The sequence below is a fragment of the Rattus norvegicus genome, chromosome X, assembly GCF_036323735.1.
Source record: "Rattus norvegicus strain BN/NHsdMcwi chromosome X, GRCr8, whole genome shotgun sequence".
NCBI classification, from domain to species: Eukaryota; Metazoa; Chordata; class Mammalia; order Rodentia; family Muridae; genus Rattus; species Rattus norvegicus.
In genome coordinates this window covers 121,284,794-121,300,339 of record NC_086039.1, presented here as the reverse complement: position 1 = coordinate 121,300,339, position 15,546 = coordinate 121,284,794, and the positions used below count along the sequence as shown (strand labels likewise).

Genomic DNA, 15,546 nt, shown 5'->3' with positions numbered 1-15,546 from the left:
GATGAGTTAACCCAAAGGCAGAATAGCAGGTATCAGAAATAAGGGGAAATGTGTAGATTTAAAGATTTTGTATATTAGACAAGTTCCAGCCTTTTTTTTAAGTCCCTTAACATTAATTTGGGTTGCTCCTGGTCACGAGCCTTGTCGGCCAATAGACTGACAGTAGTATGGGGGGGATTAACTACCCCCACCATAACATAACCAGAAATCCTAGCTGATTCACTAAGTGGTGGACCTTGTCAAGTGTGGAAAGTAGGGATAGGAATCCTCCAGCTTCCTGAAGAGCAGGAGGTGGGGCTCTGGTTCCAGGTGTGTTGAGTGAAATAGTTTCTCTGGAAGGGAAAGTTGGTTGGAGATCTGGCCTGGATAGAAGAGTTTTGTTAGAACCCAAAGGTCTGGAGACCTAAAGGGGACACAATTTCTTCTGGATAGTAGGCCCAGGGTTTCTTTCTGTGACATTGGAGGTCTGATTCCTCAGGTTCTCCCTGTTCCCCAAAAGCCAGAATCTTTCGTAAGGAATTTCTTGAAGTTTAACGTTGTAGGCATTGGATTACATTTTCCTACTGTGCATTCCTTGAGAGGAGGGTTTCTTTCACATATATGTATTCATCCATGTGCGCAGGGAAGCCTCTGTTCCACAACCCCAAGTTTTTGCAATGAAAACTCCTCTTGTTTCTCGTAACTAGGAGATCCAACGGCAGGGAGCTGTAATCTCTATTCCTATCTCAAAAGACCAACTTTCATATCTTTCCTCTCTCCAGTACAACCACACACTTAGAGTGGGCATCGGTGTGCAAAGGTCAAGATGGAATGTAGGTCTTCGTTCATGTTAGCTATTACCTCTCTGTGCTCGTCTTCCTCAGTTTCCTAGTACAGGTCTGAGGGCAGTGAGGTTTGGAGCATGTCTCTGTATTCAAACCTATAGGGCAAAACACAAGACTCAGAAGGATGTAGAGGAGCCGAAAGCGGAAGGGTCCGGGGCCAATGAACCCTTAATGTTAATAGTTTCATTGTCTGGGACAATGTTTCTACTTTCTACCATCTCCACCCATCTTGGGATCCCAGTAACCATGTGGCACTTGACAATCGTCTGTATAACTCTACTTCCAGGAGATCCAACACCCTATTCTGGCCTCTGCAGTTATTATACGTGCATGTGGTGTACATAATACATAAGCACAAAAATAAAAATATAATGATTTCTTAATTCATTCTTTGACTTAGTTGGTATGTGTCCATATGCATGGGTCCAGGTAAATGAAGCCCATGTGATTAGAAGATATTTCAGCCACATCAGCTCAATCCTCAGACTGCGTGGGTCCCAAAATCAAACACTAATGTTCAGACTTGGTAGCAGGTACTTGGTAGAATGTACTGGTCAGCACATTCCACTGGCCCTTTAGAAAGCGTTAAAAAATCTATTTACTGGACTGGCTGGCAAGATGGCTCAATGGGTAAAAGCCCTTGCCACCAAAACTGATAGCCTAAGTTTGACCCCTGGGACCACATGCAAGGTCAGAATGAACTCCCATGGCATGTGCTCTAACCTCCATGTGAATGATGTGGTGTCCATACATCCCTGATAAATAAATTTAATAATTAAAAAAATACCTTTGCTGTGTGTGTGCATATCTGTTTGTTTGCCAGGGCAAGGAAGTGGGAGAGCAAAGTTAAAGAATAAACATTTTCTTTCTGCCTGGTGGTTGGAGGATGGGACTCAGGTCCTCAAGATTTACTTGTGGAGACATCTTACCATTCCTTAAAAATCGTGTGTGTGTGTGTGTGTGTGTGTGTGTGTGTGTGTGTGTGTGTGTGTGTATGTGTGTGCGCGCGCGCGCTCGTGTCCGTGTCACTGTCCGTGTCCGTGTCCGTGTCCGTGTCCGTGTGTGAATGTGCATGTATGCGTGTAGGTCAGGTGACATCCCATTAGAGGCACCCATCTCCTTCCATCAAGTATGTTCTAAAAATGGAACCAAGAGCATCAGGTTTGACCGAAGGCCCTTTACACACTAAAACATCTCAGCAGCCCTAGTTTAAAAACTTAACCAAGAAAACATTAGTTTGGGCAGGAGAGATTGCACTGTGGTTAAAAGCACTAGTCTCTTCTGGAGGACCCAGATTCAATTCCCAGCACCCACAAGGTACCTAACAACCATCAGTAGCTTCAATCTGAGGGAATCTAATGCTCTCTCTGGCCTCTCAGGCACTACATGAACATGGTATACATGCATACATACATACGTACGTACATACATACATACATACAGGTAAGATATTTGTACATATAATAAATAGATAAAATAAGTTTTAAATATTTATTTATTATGTGTCTTTGTGTGTGTGTAGGTAGGCCAGAAGTTAACCTTGGTTGTTGTTCCCCACAAGCCACCTACCATGTTAATTTAAGACAGGATCTCTGACAGAACTTGGGGCTCTCCTAAGTTCACATTGACTGACTGGGCTCACCAAGGATTTGTCTCTACCTTCCTAGTATTAGGGTTACAATTGCATGCTACCACACTTTGCATGGGTTCTGGGGACTCAAACTCCGGTGCTTATGCTTGTGTATGAAGCACCTTTCTGACGGAGCTATCTTCCGAGCTCAAAAAAAAAAAAAAAAAAAAAAAGGCTTATTTTGTTTTTTGAGACAATGTTTCTCTATCTATCCATACCCAGCTATTTTTTACTACAGTACATACTAGTGTGTGTGTGTGTGTGTGTGTGTGTGTGTGTATTTCCATCAGAATTTGATGTCCGTTGGTTTTCTCTATTGCTCACCACTACTAAATAATTAAACTATATTTACTTATTATTTGTGTGCCGAGGATGGGGTGGCTTGTTATGGTGCTCATGCGAAGGCCTTTCCCTTTACCAAAAGGATTGGTACATCCGATTCAGGTTGGATTGCAACCCTCTATTACCTTCCAAGCCATCTTGCTGGCTCTCTTCAGCCTTTCAAAACTTACATTCATTCATTCATTCATTCATTCATTCATTTAATGTGTGTGTGTTTGAGGGGTGGCATACTGAAGTATTAGCCTCCATCTTTTAAAGACATTCATTTCTGTGTATGTGTGTGCTTGTTTCTGTGTGGCAGCACGTGTTTCTGTGTGGTAGCACACAAGCACAGCAATGCTTTTGTAGAGCGGTCTAAACACCGGCAGGCCAGAAGAGGGCACTAATCCTCTGGAGCTGGAGTTACTGGCAGCTGTGAACTGCCCAGTGCGGGTCCTCTGGGATAGTTAAGCACTCTTAACTGCTGAACTGCATTTTCAGCCTCCCTGTCTTGCTTTTGAGGCAGGGTATCTCTCGTTTGTTGCTCTGTGTTCTTCAGTTTAGCTGGCCCTCAGCTTCAGGAGGATTCTTCTGTCTCCACCTCCCATTCCATTATAGAACTATTGAGATTCAAACACCACTGTAACTTTTTTTTTTTTACATGAGTTCCAGTGATCCAAAGTCAGTTCACTGGGTTTGAACTGCAGACACTCCTAGCCACCAGGCCATCTCTCAGTGCTTTACTAGGTTTTCTGCTTCTGTTCCCGCAAAGCTGAGGGGTATGCAATCGTGGCCAGTTTTTATAGCTGGGTGCTTAGGATTTGAACTCGGGTCCTCAAGCTTTCCCAGCAAGCACCCTTACCCATTACCTCCTTGGCCATGTTGTGTTCATTTTTCCCCCTTTGCCTTGCAAAAGTTTTTTTTCTCTACAATATCCTCTTTTCTTTCCTATTTAACTATTACTTCCGCTCATCTCTTAAATGCTACTTTTCTTCATGTTCTCAAACACCCTTTCTAGGAAACTGCTCATAGACCTCAGTTACATGTACTACAGAATCCGTCCTAGTCATGTGAGTTCGTGGGGCTTTTGAGTTGATTCCGCAGTTAAAAGCCTTTGCTATTCACACAAAGGATCGCGTATGAACTCATTATTGCCCTGATTCCAGTTTGGGGTGATCTAATGCCCTCTTCTGACTTTCAAAGGCAGTATACACACATGATGCCCTCATATACTTAAGCACACACACACACAAAATAACTCTCAAGAAAAAGGTGATTTCATGTCTGTAAACACCTCCTCGGCAGGTGTTCAATTCTCCCCCTCCCCAGCTCCCACCTTGGGTATTCCAGGCAGTTGCTCTTGTACTGAACCATCTTCCCTCAACCCTAGGGTTGGCGTTCATTCTTATTTTCCCCTTTACATTCTATTTACTATATTCTCTGTGTGTACTTAAAGATCCGAAGACAACCTTTGAGAGGCAATTCTGTCCCTCCCCTGTGTGGGTCCAATTCAGTGGTCAGGTGGGACAGCAGGGGCTTCCACCCACTGAGCCATATCACGGCCCAAGCGATTCCGTTAATTCTGCGATCAACCCAGTATACTCTTTTCCCATACTCACCACCTTTGCTACTCTCTGAATGGCTCTATGAAGTTGGACCTGTGCCTATTTTATTCATTGATATTAGGCTCTATCATAAACACTGTGCTTAAGAAGGTCTGTTCAAAGAATCTCTTTAAACGGATTAATAAACATGACTAAAGGCCCCTTTAACTCAACATATACTTCCCTCTGTTTTCTTATATCCACCCAAGCCAAGTTTTATCATTAAAATATTACTGCTCATCTGGCCTGTCCTCTCTGCATCTCAGAAATGTTAACCAAATGCATTTGTTATTTTCATCTCCCCATTACCTACAGAATACACCTTAAAATCCTTCAGTGTGGAATTGGAGCTAAATCCTGTGTCTTAAAACGTTTTCTGCTTATTGGTTTCTTAGCATATACCAAGCACTAAGCTGGTTCCCAAACAATTGTGAATAGGGGTACACTAATTTTAACGTGGTGTGATTAGTCCTATTGGAATCTATGAGGACAGGGATAGTTTCAGATTACAGATGATAAAGCATTAGGCTTTCTGCCATCTCCAAGTTCACAAATTCAGTTAAGTGCAACATCCAATTCAGTGGCCACGTGCACATTTCAAGCACTTGACAGCCACATGAGAATAATATCTTGCATATTTGTCAACTTATCAGAGAGCATTCCCATCATCTGTGGAAATGGGGGTTACCTATGGGTGCTTCAAGGAGAGCATGGACAACTGTCCAAAGATTGCCAGAAACACTCTCCAAGCGATCGAGAACCAACTCAAGCCCTCCCTCCAAATGTGAATTTTAAAACAGCACTTGTTCCTGTTAACACATTCAACATTAAATTTCTAAAGTATTAAAATGTGATATAATAAATAGGTTCAGTTCTTGACGTCATCACAACTTTGGTTGCCTCAAGTAAATCCTAGCTTTTTTTTTTCAATGAACTTCTCCCATCCACATAACTTATGCAATAGGGCTCTGCAAATACTCACCAGTGGAATATTTATTTCAGGGCTAAAATTCCAGATAATACCTATCTTGAAACTTTCCCTCTGGAGCGCTACTCCATCGCCTTCCTTCTCTGCCACTCGTGCCCTTTAAAAAAGAAAGAAAGATACCAAAAGACTTTAAGAAACAACAAAATATTTATTTTAAGGCTGGGGATTACGGAAAATCTAAATAATGGAAACTGGACTCTCCTCTGGGTCTTCTAGGAAATCAGAGGCAGCACCCTCTGCTTCAGCTCGATGCTTTCCAAGTTTAGCAATCAATTCTTTCGCTGGATTGAAAACGCCATTGGTCTGCTGGTCACAGACATAGCAGCGCGAGGTGGTGCGGAAATGCTGCAGTGCACAGCTCTCGCAGAAATAATGCCTACACTTGGTAACAACTGGATTTTGGAAGGTCTGGCGACAGATGAAACATTTGAATGGTATTTCCTCATCATCGCTTCCCACTTCATAGTTTTCATCCTCATAGACGCCATAGCGACCCTCATCAAGCTCACGTTCGATCTGCCACCCGTGCTTGTAATCTGAACGGTCATGAAGGAATTTGCAGCTGTCCCCGAAGCCGCAGAATCCAGTCTCCTTGTAGTCCTTGCAGATGTCGGGCTGGTAATCCCAGCGCACGGTGGCACGTAGATGCTCAGGGGCTCGGATGGGGCCTTTCCTCACCATCCCGGAGGAAGCATTGCCCATAGATGTATCCTTGGGCTTCACGTATTTCTGATAATTATTGATTCCCCGATAGATCTTGTCATCTTCCTTGCCCCTCAGCTCCTCCTGGATCTTCTGGCTCCGCTCAAAGATGGACTGTGCATCTCGTTCCTTCTCAGTGTCCAGTTCATAGACAGCGGTCGCCCCCATATCTTCGGGCCCTACGGGTTTTGCTGAACGGGTAGACTTGTAGGTCACGCCAAGACCCTCAGGTTCATTCTCATCCTCACTACTCAAACCGCCGTAGTTTGTCTTCTGTTTAGCGCTGCCACGCGTCTTCTGTATCATCGGGTTGTGGGTAGCCTGCTTCTTCTCGGGGCGGACCACAGCGCTGCCTTCGTCACTGCTGCTGCCGCTGTCCCCGGACCCCTCATCACAGAGCGGGCGCTTTCGGCGGCCAGCCGTTCCTTTCCGGCCAGGCTTTTTGAAGAGAAAAGTGCACACCTTACCGGTAGAATTCCCTGGAGAAAGTTGCTCCGCCATTAGAGATCCCCAAGTTCTGAAACTGCTGTGACCTACGGGACCGCTTCCGGTCGTCACACCTCTTGGTGGTCTCTGCTGCAGTGAATCGGACAAGAGGGGGTTAAAAAAATACACCGCCGGGGAATGCTTGCCAGACCGCGAACGCCAGTTACTTTTGGGCCCTCGCAGCCGCCGTCGCTTCCTACTGAGCGGTACGGGGCACCGCCCCTCTCGCGTGCTGCCGGAAGAGCGGTGAAGCCCCCGGTCACCTCTGAGGAGCCGGTAACGGTGACGGGTTGGAGTGTGAGTAACGGTGAGGAGATGTGGTTCGAGATTCTCCCTGGCCTCGCCATTATGGGGGTGTGCCTGGTCATCCCCGGGGTGTCCACTGCGTACATCCACAAGTTCACCAACGGGGGCAAGGTAAGGCGGCCGACTCTGCCGCGGGTGGGCTTTGCGGTCTCGAGAGTTCCTCTAGGGACGGTGGGGGACAGTGGCCATTTACGGTGGGGGACGGTGGCCGCTTGGATTCGCTGTCATTCAGTGAAGGCGAAGCCATCTAAGGGGGTCCTTCTCTTAATGTTGCCTGAAAGCGGAGACTTGGGATTCCACCTTTTACTTTAGTAAACCGTAGCTAGTTTTCGGCTGAGGAGGAGTAGTCCAAGAAGGCAAAATATCTATTTGGCAGTTAGCAAGGTAGATTACAAGGAGTTAGGCCCTGATTCCTAGGCAGAGGAGAAAGGTAGTCGCGTTCCCGCTCCTTCCCGTCATTCATCTCCTTGTGGACAGTTTTTAATTGATTTGGTGGATGTATTTGTGCACTTGAGTGCAGGTACCCGCGGAGATCAAGAGAGGTCCCCGGGTCTCTTGGAACTGTCCTAAAAGGAGGTTAGGAGCCACCAGAAATGGGTGCCACGAATCAAGTCCTCTGCAGGAGCAAAGAGCAGTCAAGTTCAGGAAAGCCTCAACTACAGTGAGACCCTGTCTCAAAAAAAAAAAAAAAAAAAAAAAAGTTGAGATAGAGAAAGAGGACAAGGAAACCAAATCAGTGGTGTTGGTCCCCTCCCCCAACCAAAAAAGGGAGAGGAAATCTGAGAAGTCAGTTACCCGCGGTTTGATTTTTATTTAGAAGATTTTTAGCTTTGTGTTAGCTTTTGTTTTAAGGAGAATTCTACTTTTCTAGTGAACCATTTCTTTTGGTAAATATTTATTAGTTTTGTATGTGTGTCTGCTCCTATCTGTGTGCACCCATGAAGAATAGAAGAGGGTATTTTGTCTCTCCTGGACTTGCAGTTATGACACTCACCCCCCCCCCAAAAAAAAACCACCAAATTGGTGCTGGGAAGGCAGTTGAGCACCCAGGAATAGCAGGCAGAGTCTCTTAACCAGTGAACTATCTCTTTAGCCTCTAGGGTGTCATTTAAGAAAAACCGTTGGATATATCTTTTTACTGGATCACTTATATTTATTAACTGCATTGTCCTTTATTTGAAGGAAAAGAGAGTTGCTCGAGTTCATTACCAATGGTATTTGATGGAACGCGATAGACGCATCTCTGGTGTCAATCGCTACTATGTGTCCAAGGTAAGTTGACTAAAAGATTGTGGTCTGGTAATGCCTTAGCTAAGGTCCTACAGTGCTCATCTAATTTGCATGGTTTTTACTAATGTAGTATACAATCTTTTACATATATAATGATCTTTGGTGTATGTGTATGTGGGTAGACTTGCTCATGCATGGGCATATGAAGGGCACAACCATTTATTTATCTGATTGGTTGGTTGGTTTATTTGTAGTTTAAGACAAGGAGGGTCTTAATATTTAGCCTTTGCTTGCCTGGAACCTGCTATGTATACTCAACTGACCTTGAAGTCCTAAATTGGCCTACCTCTGACTCCTGGGTACTGGGATAAAATGTGTATACTAGCAGGCCTAGGTATTTATTTTTAAATTCATCTTTATTCATATATATGCACCATGGTATAAATGTGGAGGTGAGAGGACAGCTTGGGGGGGTCAGTTCTCTTTTTATCATGTGGGTCCCAGGGATCAAATTCAGGCCCTCAGTCTTAGTGGCAGGCACTTTTACTCATGGTTCCATCTTGTTAGCCCTAGTACCTTATTTAAAGAATGGATAGAGCTGTCATGGTGACATGTGCTTTGTAATCCTAGCCCCTGGGAAGCTAAGGCAGGGGGAACTGTGATTTTGAGGCTAACTTGGGCCACCTAGTAAGATACTAGCTCATAAAACTAAACATAAAAAAGAATTGTTATAGTTTCATGTGTTTATGTATGGTCTGAGTTGGTGAGTGCAGGTTATATGTGGAGGTCAGAGGACAATCTGAAGGCAGTCAGTTCTGCCCACACCCTTGTGAGCTCTGGGTATTGAACTCAGGTTGACAAGTCTGCATACAAAGCCATACCTCTGCCTCTCGCCCTCATAATTCTTTAGGTTTCATAAATCACGTAATAGCTGCTCCTACCTCATGAATTCCCCCACGGTGAATGTAGGTAAATTTTGTGCTCATTTAATAGATGAGAAAACATGGGTAGAATGAGTAAAAAGTTCTGCACAGAGGCTCAGTTCAGTGCTGTGTGAGAATACATCTCATGTACACGTAACCTGTGCCTTGGTGTTCCGTGCTTTCATTTACTCTATGGTATATTTGCCCAGAAGGAATGTCATTACATATTTCTAGTAGTCGTAAGCAGTTGGTTATGAATGGGTTTTTTTGTTTGTTTGTTTTGTTTGTTTGTTTGTTTTTTGCAGGGGTGCTATTGTCTTTTTTTTTTTGGAGACAAGCACTTGTTACATAGGCCTGACCGGTCTGGAGCTTGCTGTGTAGCCTACAATAGCCTCAAACTCTGAGCAAACTTCTGCCCTTGCTTCTAATAGCCTCAAACTTAGAACAAACTTGCCTTCTGAATACTGGGATTAGGATTACAGATGTGCACTACTGTGTCCACTTTAGGTCTTTGGATGTTTATGGGGCAAAGGTTTTGGAGTTAGGGTCATTGTACCCTGGCTCTGCTACTACTTGATTGCCTTAAGGAAGTGATTTTGTTTTCTTGAGACAGAATCAGGTGGGTTCTCTATTTCATCACCTATGAAGACATGCAGTATTCACCTTGTGTTCAGTACTGTTGTGTGAGACAGTTTACTGTTTGGTCCTCTGATTCATGGCAGGGGGCTGCATATGAGGACCCAGGAGGTGAACGATTACTTGACTGTAGCTCCAGTTAGGGTGAAGGAAAGGTCTTTTCATTTATAGTGATATGTTTGCTGCTGTCAGAAAATGAAGTAAACCAGGTAGAGGGGTGCATCCCACAATCCTAGCATTTGGGAGGTGGAGGCAGGAGGATCAGAAATTCCCCTTTGGTTACATAGGGAGTTTAAGACAAACTTCAATTACATGAGAAGTTGTCAAAAATAAAACCAGGCATGGTATAGTCACACACCTTTAATCCCAACACTCTAGGGATAGAGGCAAGTGAATCTGACTTTGAGGCCAACTAGGACTGTGGAGTCAGAACCTGTCTTAACAGGGGCCTCCTTTAGTGGCCATTCTTAATGATTATGAAGCCACTTTACTTCCTATTGTTGCAGTTAGAGAAATGCAAGATGTGAAATCACTTGTTTTAGTAACAGAATGCTATTCTGTGACACTGGAAATTAAACAACATGCTACATTTTGATGGGAACAGAATCCTCACATTCTGCTTTTCAAACTGTTTTACAGGGCCTGGAGAACATTGACTAAGGAAGCATTTTCCTGGCTGATGAAAAAAATTACTCAGCTATGGTCATCTGTTCCTGTTAGAAGGCTGTGCAGCATATTATATACTATGCACATGTTATGAAATGCATAATAAAAAGTAAAAAAAAATCTAAAGTCATTTTTCTTTTCTATGAAGCACAATAAGGGTTTAGTAAAGATAATTTTGTATAGGCATAAGCATGAGTGGTAAGAGAGAAATAGAGGCACTCTGAAGAAATTAAGACACATCTGAGAGAGTGGGTGTGGGCTTCTCGAAGAGTCTTCTTTTTTTTCTGTTACAATAGTCATATATAGGATTTTGGTAGGAGGCTTAGTTAGGGTTACTATTGGTGTAATGAGACACCATGAGCAAAGGTAACTTGAAGAGAAAAGGGTTTATTTCACTCACAGTTCCATATAACAGTTCATCATCAAAAGCAGTGAGGGCAGGAACCTGGAGGCAGGGGCTGATGCCAAGTCCACTGGAGGAATGCTACTTACTGGCTTGCTCTCCATGGTATGCTCGGCCTGATCCCTTAGAGAACCCAGGACTTCCAGCCCAGGGGCACCATCCATGATGGGCTGGGCCCCCCCCCCCGAATCACTAATTAATAAAATGCCCACAGGCTTCCCTACAGTCGACAGAGCCATTTTTCTCAATTGAGGCTCTCTAGTGACTCCAGCTTGTGTCAAGTCAGCATAAAGCTAGCCAGTACAGTAGGTTTTGAAGTTGCTAGCTTTAAAGGGTTGCTAAGAAACAAATGCTATCATAAACTTTCTGGGGGGATTATAGTCTAGATTACAGTGGTAAGGTAAAAATGTGTAAAAAGTGGTCTAGGTAGGTTATTTTCACTCTAAATGTTAATTGTCTTGTTTGAGATTTCTAGAAAATGTTCAGTCCCTCCCTACCCAAGGTCCTACACATTCAGGCCTTAAGCCTAGTTCATTGCTATTTTAACATATCTATATATAAAGAAATGTTATTCTTAATGTTGACAACCTTTACAACAAATGTCATTAATTGTGCTGCAATTCTTCTCAACTAGAGAGAAGTTTCAGTCAGACTCCAAGGCGAGGGGCTCCTTTCCTATGTCCCCATAATTGTTACTTTCTATCCTGCCTCAGTTTCCTCCTCTGAAATGTTGATCTCTTAAGGGTTGCAAAGGATTGAAAACAATTCTGAGGCTTCTGTGTTGAGCAGAGACTTCCACCTTATCTTTTGAGGGATCAAAAGGCTCAACCAGGTTGGCAAGAAGCCTCAGCTGGTAAATATGCTAGCCGTGCAAGCATAATTACCTGAGTTCAATCCCCAGAAGCCCCATTTTACATAAGAACTTAAGGCTGGAGAGTTGGCTCTGTGGTTAAGTATTTACTGCGTTGTAGAGGACCTGAGTTCAGTTCACAGCATCCATATTGGTGATTACAACCATTTATAACAACAGGTCCAGAGGGTCCCACAGCTTGTGGACCTCAGGAATGCAGTATTCACTTATGCACGTACCTACACATGGAGAGAGAGACACAGAAAATTTAAATCTTTTAAAAAAGCTAGATGTGGTAGCATGCATCTGTAATCCCAGCACTCTTACTGCAAGATGAGAAGCAGAAGCAGGAGAATCACCTGCAACCTTGACACCAGCTAACCTGGGGTATGAAGCATGGCAGAAACAAGAGACTGCCAGAAGCCTGCTCTATCGGTGTGTTTAGGGATCCAAGGAGATGTGAGGGCAGTGACTAAAGCAGTCACAGCACGCACTTGCACGCGCGTGCGCACACACAGGCACACACGCACTCAGTAGGTGAAACCAGGCTCCACCAACTTTTTCTCTTAGTCTTTATATGCCTTAATTAAATCCCCATGCAGGAAAAATCACGTTATAACCATTTCTCTTTTTTTAAAGATTAATGTATATGAGTACACTATCACTATCTTCAGACACATGAGAAGAGGTTGTTGGAGCTCATTACAGATGACTGTGAACCACCATGTGGTTGCTGGGAATTGAACTCAGGACCTCTGGAAGAGCAGCCAGTGCTCTTAACCACTGAGCCATCTCTCCAGCCCCCAGGTTTTATATTTTTAAAAGCAAGTTATTCTAAATTCCACATCTGATCATTCAGCTTCTTATGTGATTTCTTCCCATAATACATCTATGTCCTAAAGTAATAGTTTTTCTATTATGGAGTAACAGATTTGAGCAAGCCAAATATGTTTAACAGCCAGTTTATCTTGTACCAGCAAGTAGCAGTTTGCAGTTACAAGCAAGGAGTAGACATCATGTTATTCTAACTTAACACAGTTCTTATTCATCTGACACGATTAACCATCTACCTGTTCTTATATTGTTCTTATAGCAAAGTAAATGTATGGTTAACAAGAGAACTTTAGGTCAGAGATCTTTTACTTTTTTTGAGACAACAAAAAAGAAGACTCTACCCAGTCTACATGCAGTAAGTCCTCAAGATGCACACCAAAGGTTATCAGCAAATTTATAAAACCAGGAAAAGCAGATTTTACAAATGGACACAGAACTCAATCTAAACAACGGGCACTGAAACTCACGAGCCCTTAGCAACTGGGCTTGCCTTAGTTTTACTTCCTGACCTTAGCATGCCTTTCATTCAGTAACTGAGAAGGTTTTACGATGTGCCCTGGGTGTACTGCTACAAAGCAGCTGACAGAACACCCTGACCTGATTTAATTCATTGTACATAAAGAGCACCTTGACCTAATCTTTTTAACAGTACATATTTAAAAATTTTTTTCTCAGAAATCTTATGTTAAATCATTAATCTATCTGACTGGCAATGCTTTGGGGGAAATCACTATTGTTATACATTGTGATTGCATTACCCAGTGGAGAATTAGAACCCTCCCACCCAAGGATATTTATACAAGGCAAAAGAAAAAAAACCAGAGTGACCAAGGCAGCAACAAGTCTAGTAAGGCTAGCAATAGCAAGGGGTCTTCAGGAAACAAGACCCTCAGGGTTTTTCTATCAGAGGTCTACTCATAGTGGCTTTGCTGATGGCTAAGTTGTTTTCTTCAAGCGCCAATACTGACTGCCCCTCCTCCTGATGCATGACTACTGCCTGAAGACCCTTAAAACAAAATGGAAGAAGAAAACTGACTCCCAAAAGCTGCCTTCCCCATGCACAGCCGAGCTCAGTGACATTACCCACTCATTCATACAATAACATTTTGTAAGTCTCAGCCTGACTGGCAGACAGAGTACGTGAACAGGTATGAGCTTAGAGGTTCAAGTGTCATTATTTGAAGGTAATGTGGACGAGTGGTCATCACTAACGACATCAAACATAAACAATTACTATGATTAAGGTTAATCCAAAAAATAGCAGGGCCTTTCATTACTGATGTCTGATAACCATGATGTCGGTAAATTACCAAAACCTAACATAGGGGCTAGAGGGGTTGCCCAGTGGTTAACAGCACTGGCTGCTCTTGTAGACAACCCAGGTTCAATTCCAGCACCTACATGGCAGCTCACAAACCTCTTACTCCAGTTCTAGGGGATCTAACATCCTCTTCTGACCTGTAGAAGTAGGGGGCACACAGACATACAGGAAGCACTCATGTACATATCAAAAGACACACTTTTGGTAAAAGTATTTTTTTAAACCTCTGTAATAAGGAGAACAACTCATGAAAGTTATCTGGAATAAAATTTGGAGTAAACAAACAAAAGACCAAACAAAACAAAACCACAACAACAACAACAAAAACCCAGTATAGGGGTTGGGGATTTAGCTCAGTGGTAGAGTGCTTGCCTAGCAAGTGCAAGGCCCTGGGTTCGGTCCCCAGCTCCGAGAAACAAAAAAAACAAAAAACAAAAAACCCAGTATAAGGTCAATCAGTTGGAGCTGGAGAGATTGCTAAGCCACAAAGAGTGCTTGCTATTCTATCAGATGACCCAAGTTCAGTTCCAAGCACACACCAGACGGTTCACAATTGCCTGTATGTAACCCCTGCCCCAGAGGATGCGACTCCTCTGTGGGCACACACACACAAATCCACATTCATAAAAATAGTCAAGAGCACACAATGTCATTTTTACCACTGAAAACAAGATGGAGAGGTGGCTTGGCAGTTTAGAGCATGGGCACTGGCTGCTCTTGCATGGGATCTGGATTTGGTGCCCAGCACCAATGCTCAAAAATATCTGTAATCCAGTTCCAGAGAATCTGATGCCCCCTTTCTGCCTTCTCTATGTTTTGCATACACATAGTGTGCAGACATGCATTCAGTCAAAACGCCTATACATATACAAATTTTAAAAAGGAGACAAGACGTGAAATTACTGACATGCTGATTATCCAACAGTCATCTGTGCATAAACATCTAATAGTGCATGAATGGCATTGCAGTGACCTTTGTAATTTATATTAAGATATTTATAGTTCTTAAAAAATGACTGAAAGGGGTTGGGGATTTAGCTCAGTGGTAGAGCGCTTGCCTAGCAAGCGCAAGGCCCTGGGTTGGGTCCCCAGCTCCAAAAAAAAAAAAAAAAAAAAAAAAAAAAGAAAAGAAAAAGAAAAAGAAAAAAATGACTAAAAGAATACAGAAACATGTTTTCCTCGGTTCTTTTTCTGAGTGGATCCTGCAGAGTTCAAAATTCTAGTTAGCATTCTAGGGATACAGTTCAGTGGTAGGGGGCTTGCCTAGCATTTACAAGGCCCTGGCTTCCATTTTCCTATCTTCTATCGATATAGTCCTTGGCAGGCAGATGTTCTACCTCCCGTGTGACGGGATTGCGAGCATGCACCACCACGATCAACGGCTACTTTCCTTTTCTTGCCGCTGCCTTACCTTTCCCTCTAGCCTGTGAGTCACTGTGGGAGGAATCTGACTTACCTTTACGTCACAGTACCTGCTGTGTGCACATGCTGCAGGTACCCATGGTGTATGGACAGGCTGGCCGGATCCACTTGATAAGAGGATGCCCTCATCCGGCCCTCGGCTTTCCAAGTCATGCCCAGGAGAGGACGAAGGAACCTGGAGAGGACAGGAGGGAAGAAGATAGAGAGGGGAGAGTGTGATGTGCTGTTATAGTAGCAGCCAGTACTTCAGCCCTCCTCATGCTGTGACCATTTAAAACAGTTTCTCCCATCGGGATGACCCCCAAACCATAAAATTATTTTTGCTACTACTTAGTAACTGTAGTTTGGCTACTGTTATTGATCATAATGTAAATATCTGATATGCAGGGTATCTGATATC

The 15,546-nt window shown here is 43.5% G+C and overlaps 2 protein-coding genes and 1 long non-coding RNA gene across 3 annotated transcripts in view; 1 reads left to right on the top strand and 2 right to left on the bottom strand.

Moving 5' to 3' along the window:
- Nucleotides 1-5,495: 5,495 nt before the first annotated feature.
- Nucleotides 5,496-6,719, bottom strand: Rnf113a1 (ring finger protein 113A1). Its single transcript, NM_001014791.2, has one exon. It carries the CDS (start codon nucleotides 6,568-6,570, stop codon nucleotides 5,545-5,547), a length of 1,026 nt encoding a protein of 341 aa, NP_001014791.1. The 5' UTR covers nucleotides 6,571-6,719; the 3' UTR covers nucleotides 5,496-5,544.
- A 65-nt stretch (nucleotides 6,720-6,784) lies between these two features.
- Ndufa1 (NADH:ubiquinone oxidoreductase subunit A1) lies at nucleotides 6,785-10,436 on the top strand. Its single transcript, NM_001108813.2, has 3 exons — nucleotides 6,785-6,972; nucleotides 8,044-8,133; nucleotides 10,290-10,436. The coding sequence occupies exons 1-3, from the start codon at nucleotides 6,871-6,873 to the stop codon at nucleotides 10,308-10,310; spliced, it is 213 nt and encodes a 70-aa protein (NP_001102283.2). The 5' UTR covers nucleotides 6,785-6,870; the 3' UTR covers nucleotides 10,311-10,436.
- A 253-nt stretch (nucleotides 10,437-10,689) lies between these two features.
- LOC134484097 (uncharacterized) overlaps nucleotides 10,690-15,546 on the bottom strand; it is a 13,280-nt gene continuing 8,423 nt past the window's right edge. The window contains exon 3 of the long non-coding RNA XR_010061447.1: nucleotides 10,690-15,321. This is a non-coding gene — a long non-coding RNA (uncharacterized LOC134484097). The remainder of the gene's footprint in view (nucleotides 15,322-15,546) is intronic.

Bases quoted from the DNA above. Each gene is read 5' to 3' on its own strand.
- Rnf113a1 (NM_001014791.2), bottom strand. From the start codon at position 6,570: ATGGCGGAGCAACTTTCTCCAGGGAATTCTACCGGTAAGGTGTGCACT.
- Ndufa1 (NM_001108813.2), top strand. From the start codon at position 6,871: ATGTGGTTCGAGATTCTCCCTGGCCTCGCCATTATGGGGGTGTGCCTG. The intron at 6,973-8,043 runs GTAAGGCGGCCG...CTTTATTTGAAG, and splicing joins AGTTCACCAACGGGGGCAAG to GAAAAGAGAGTTGCTCGAGT. The intron at 8,134-10,289 runs GTAAGTTGACTA...ACTGTTTTACAG, and splicing joins ATCGCTACTATGTGTCCAAG to GGCCTGGAGAACATTGACTA.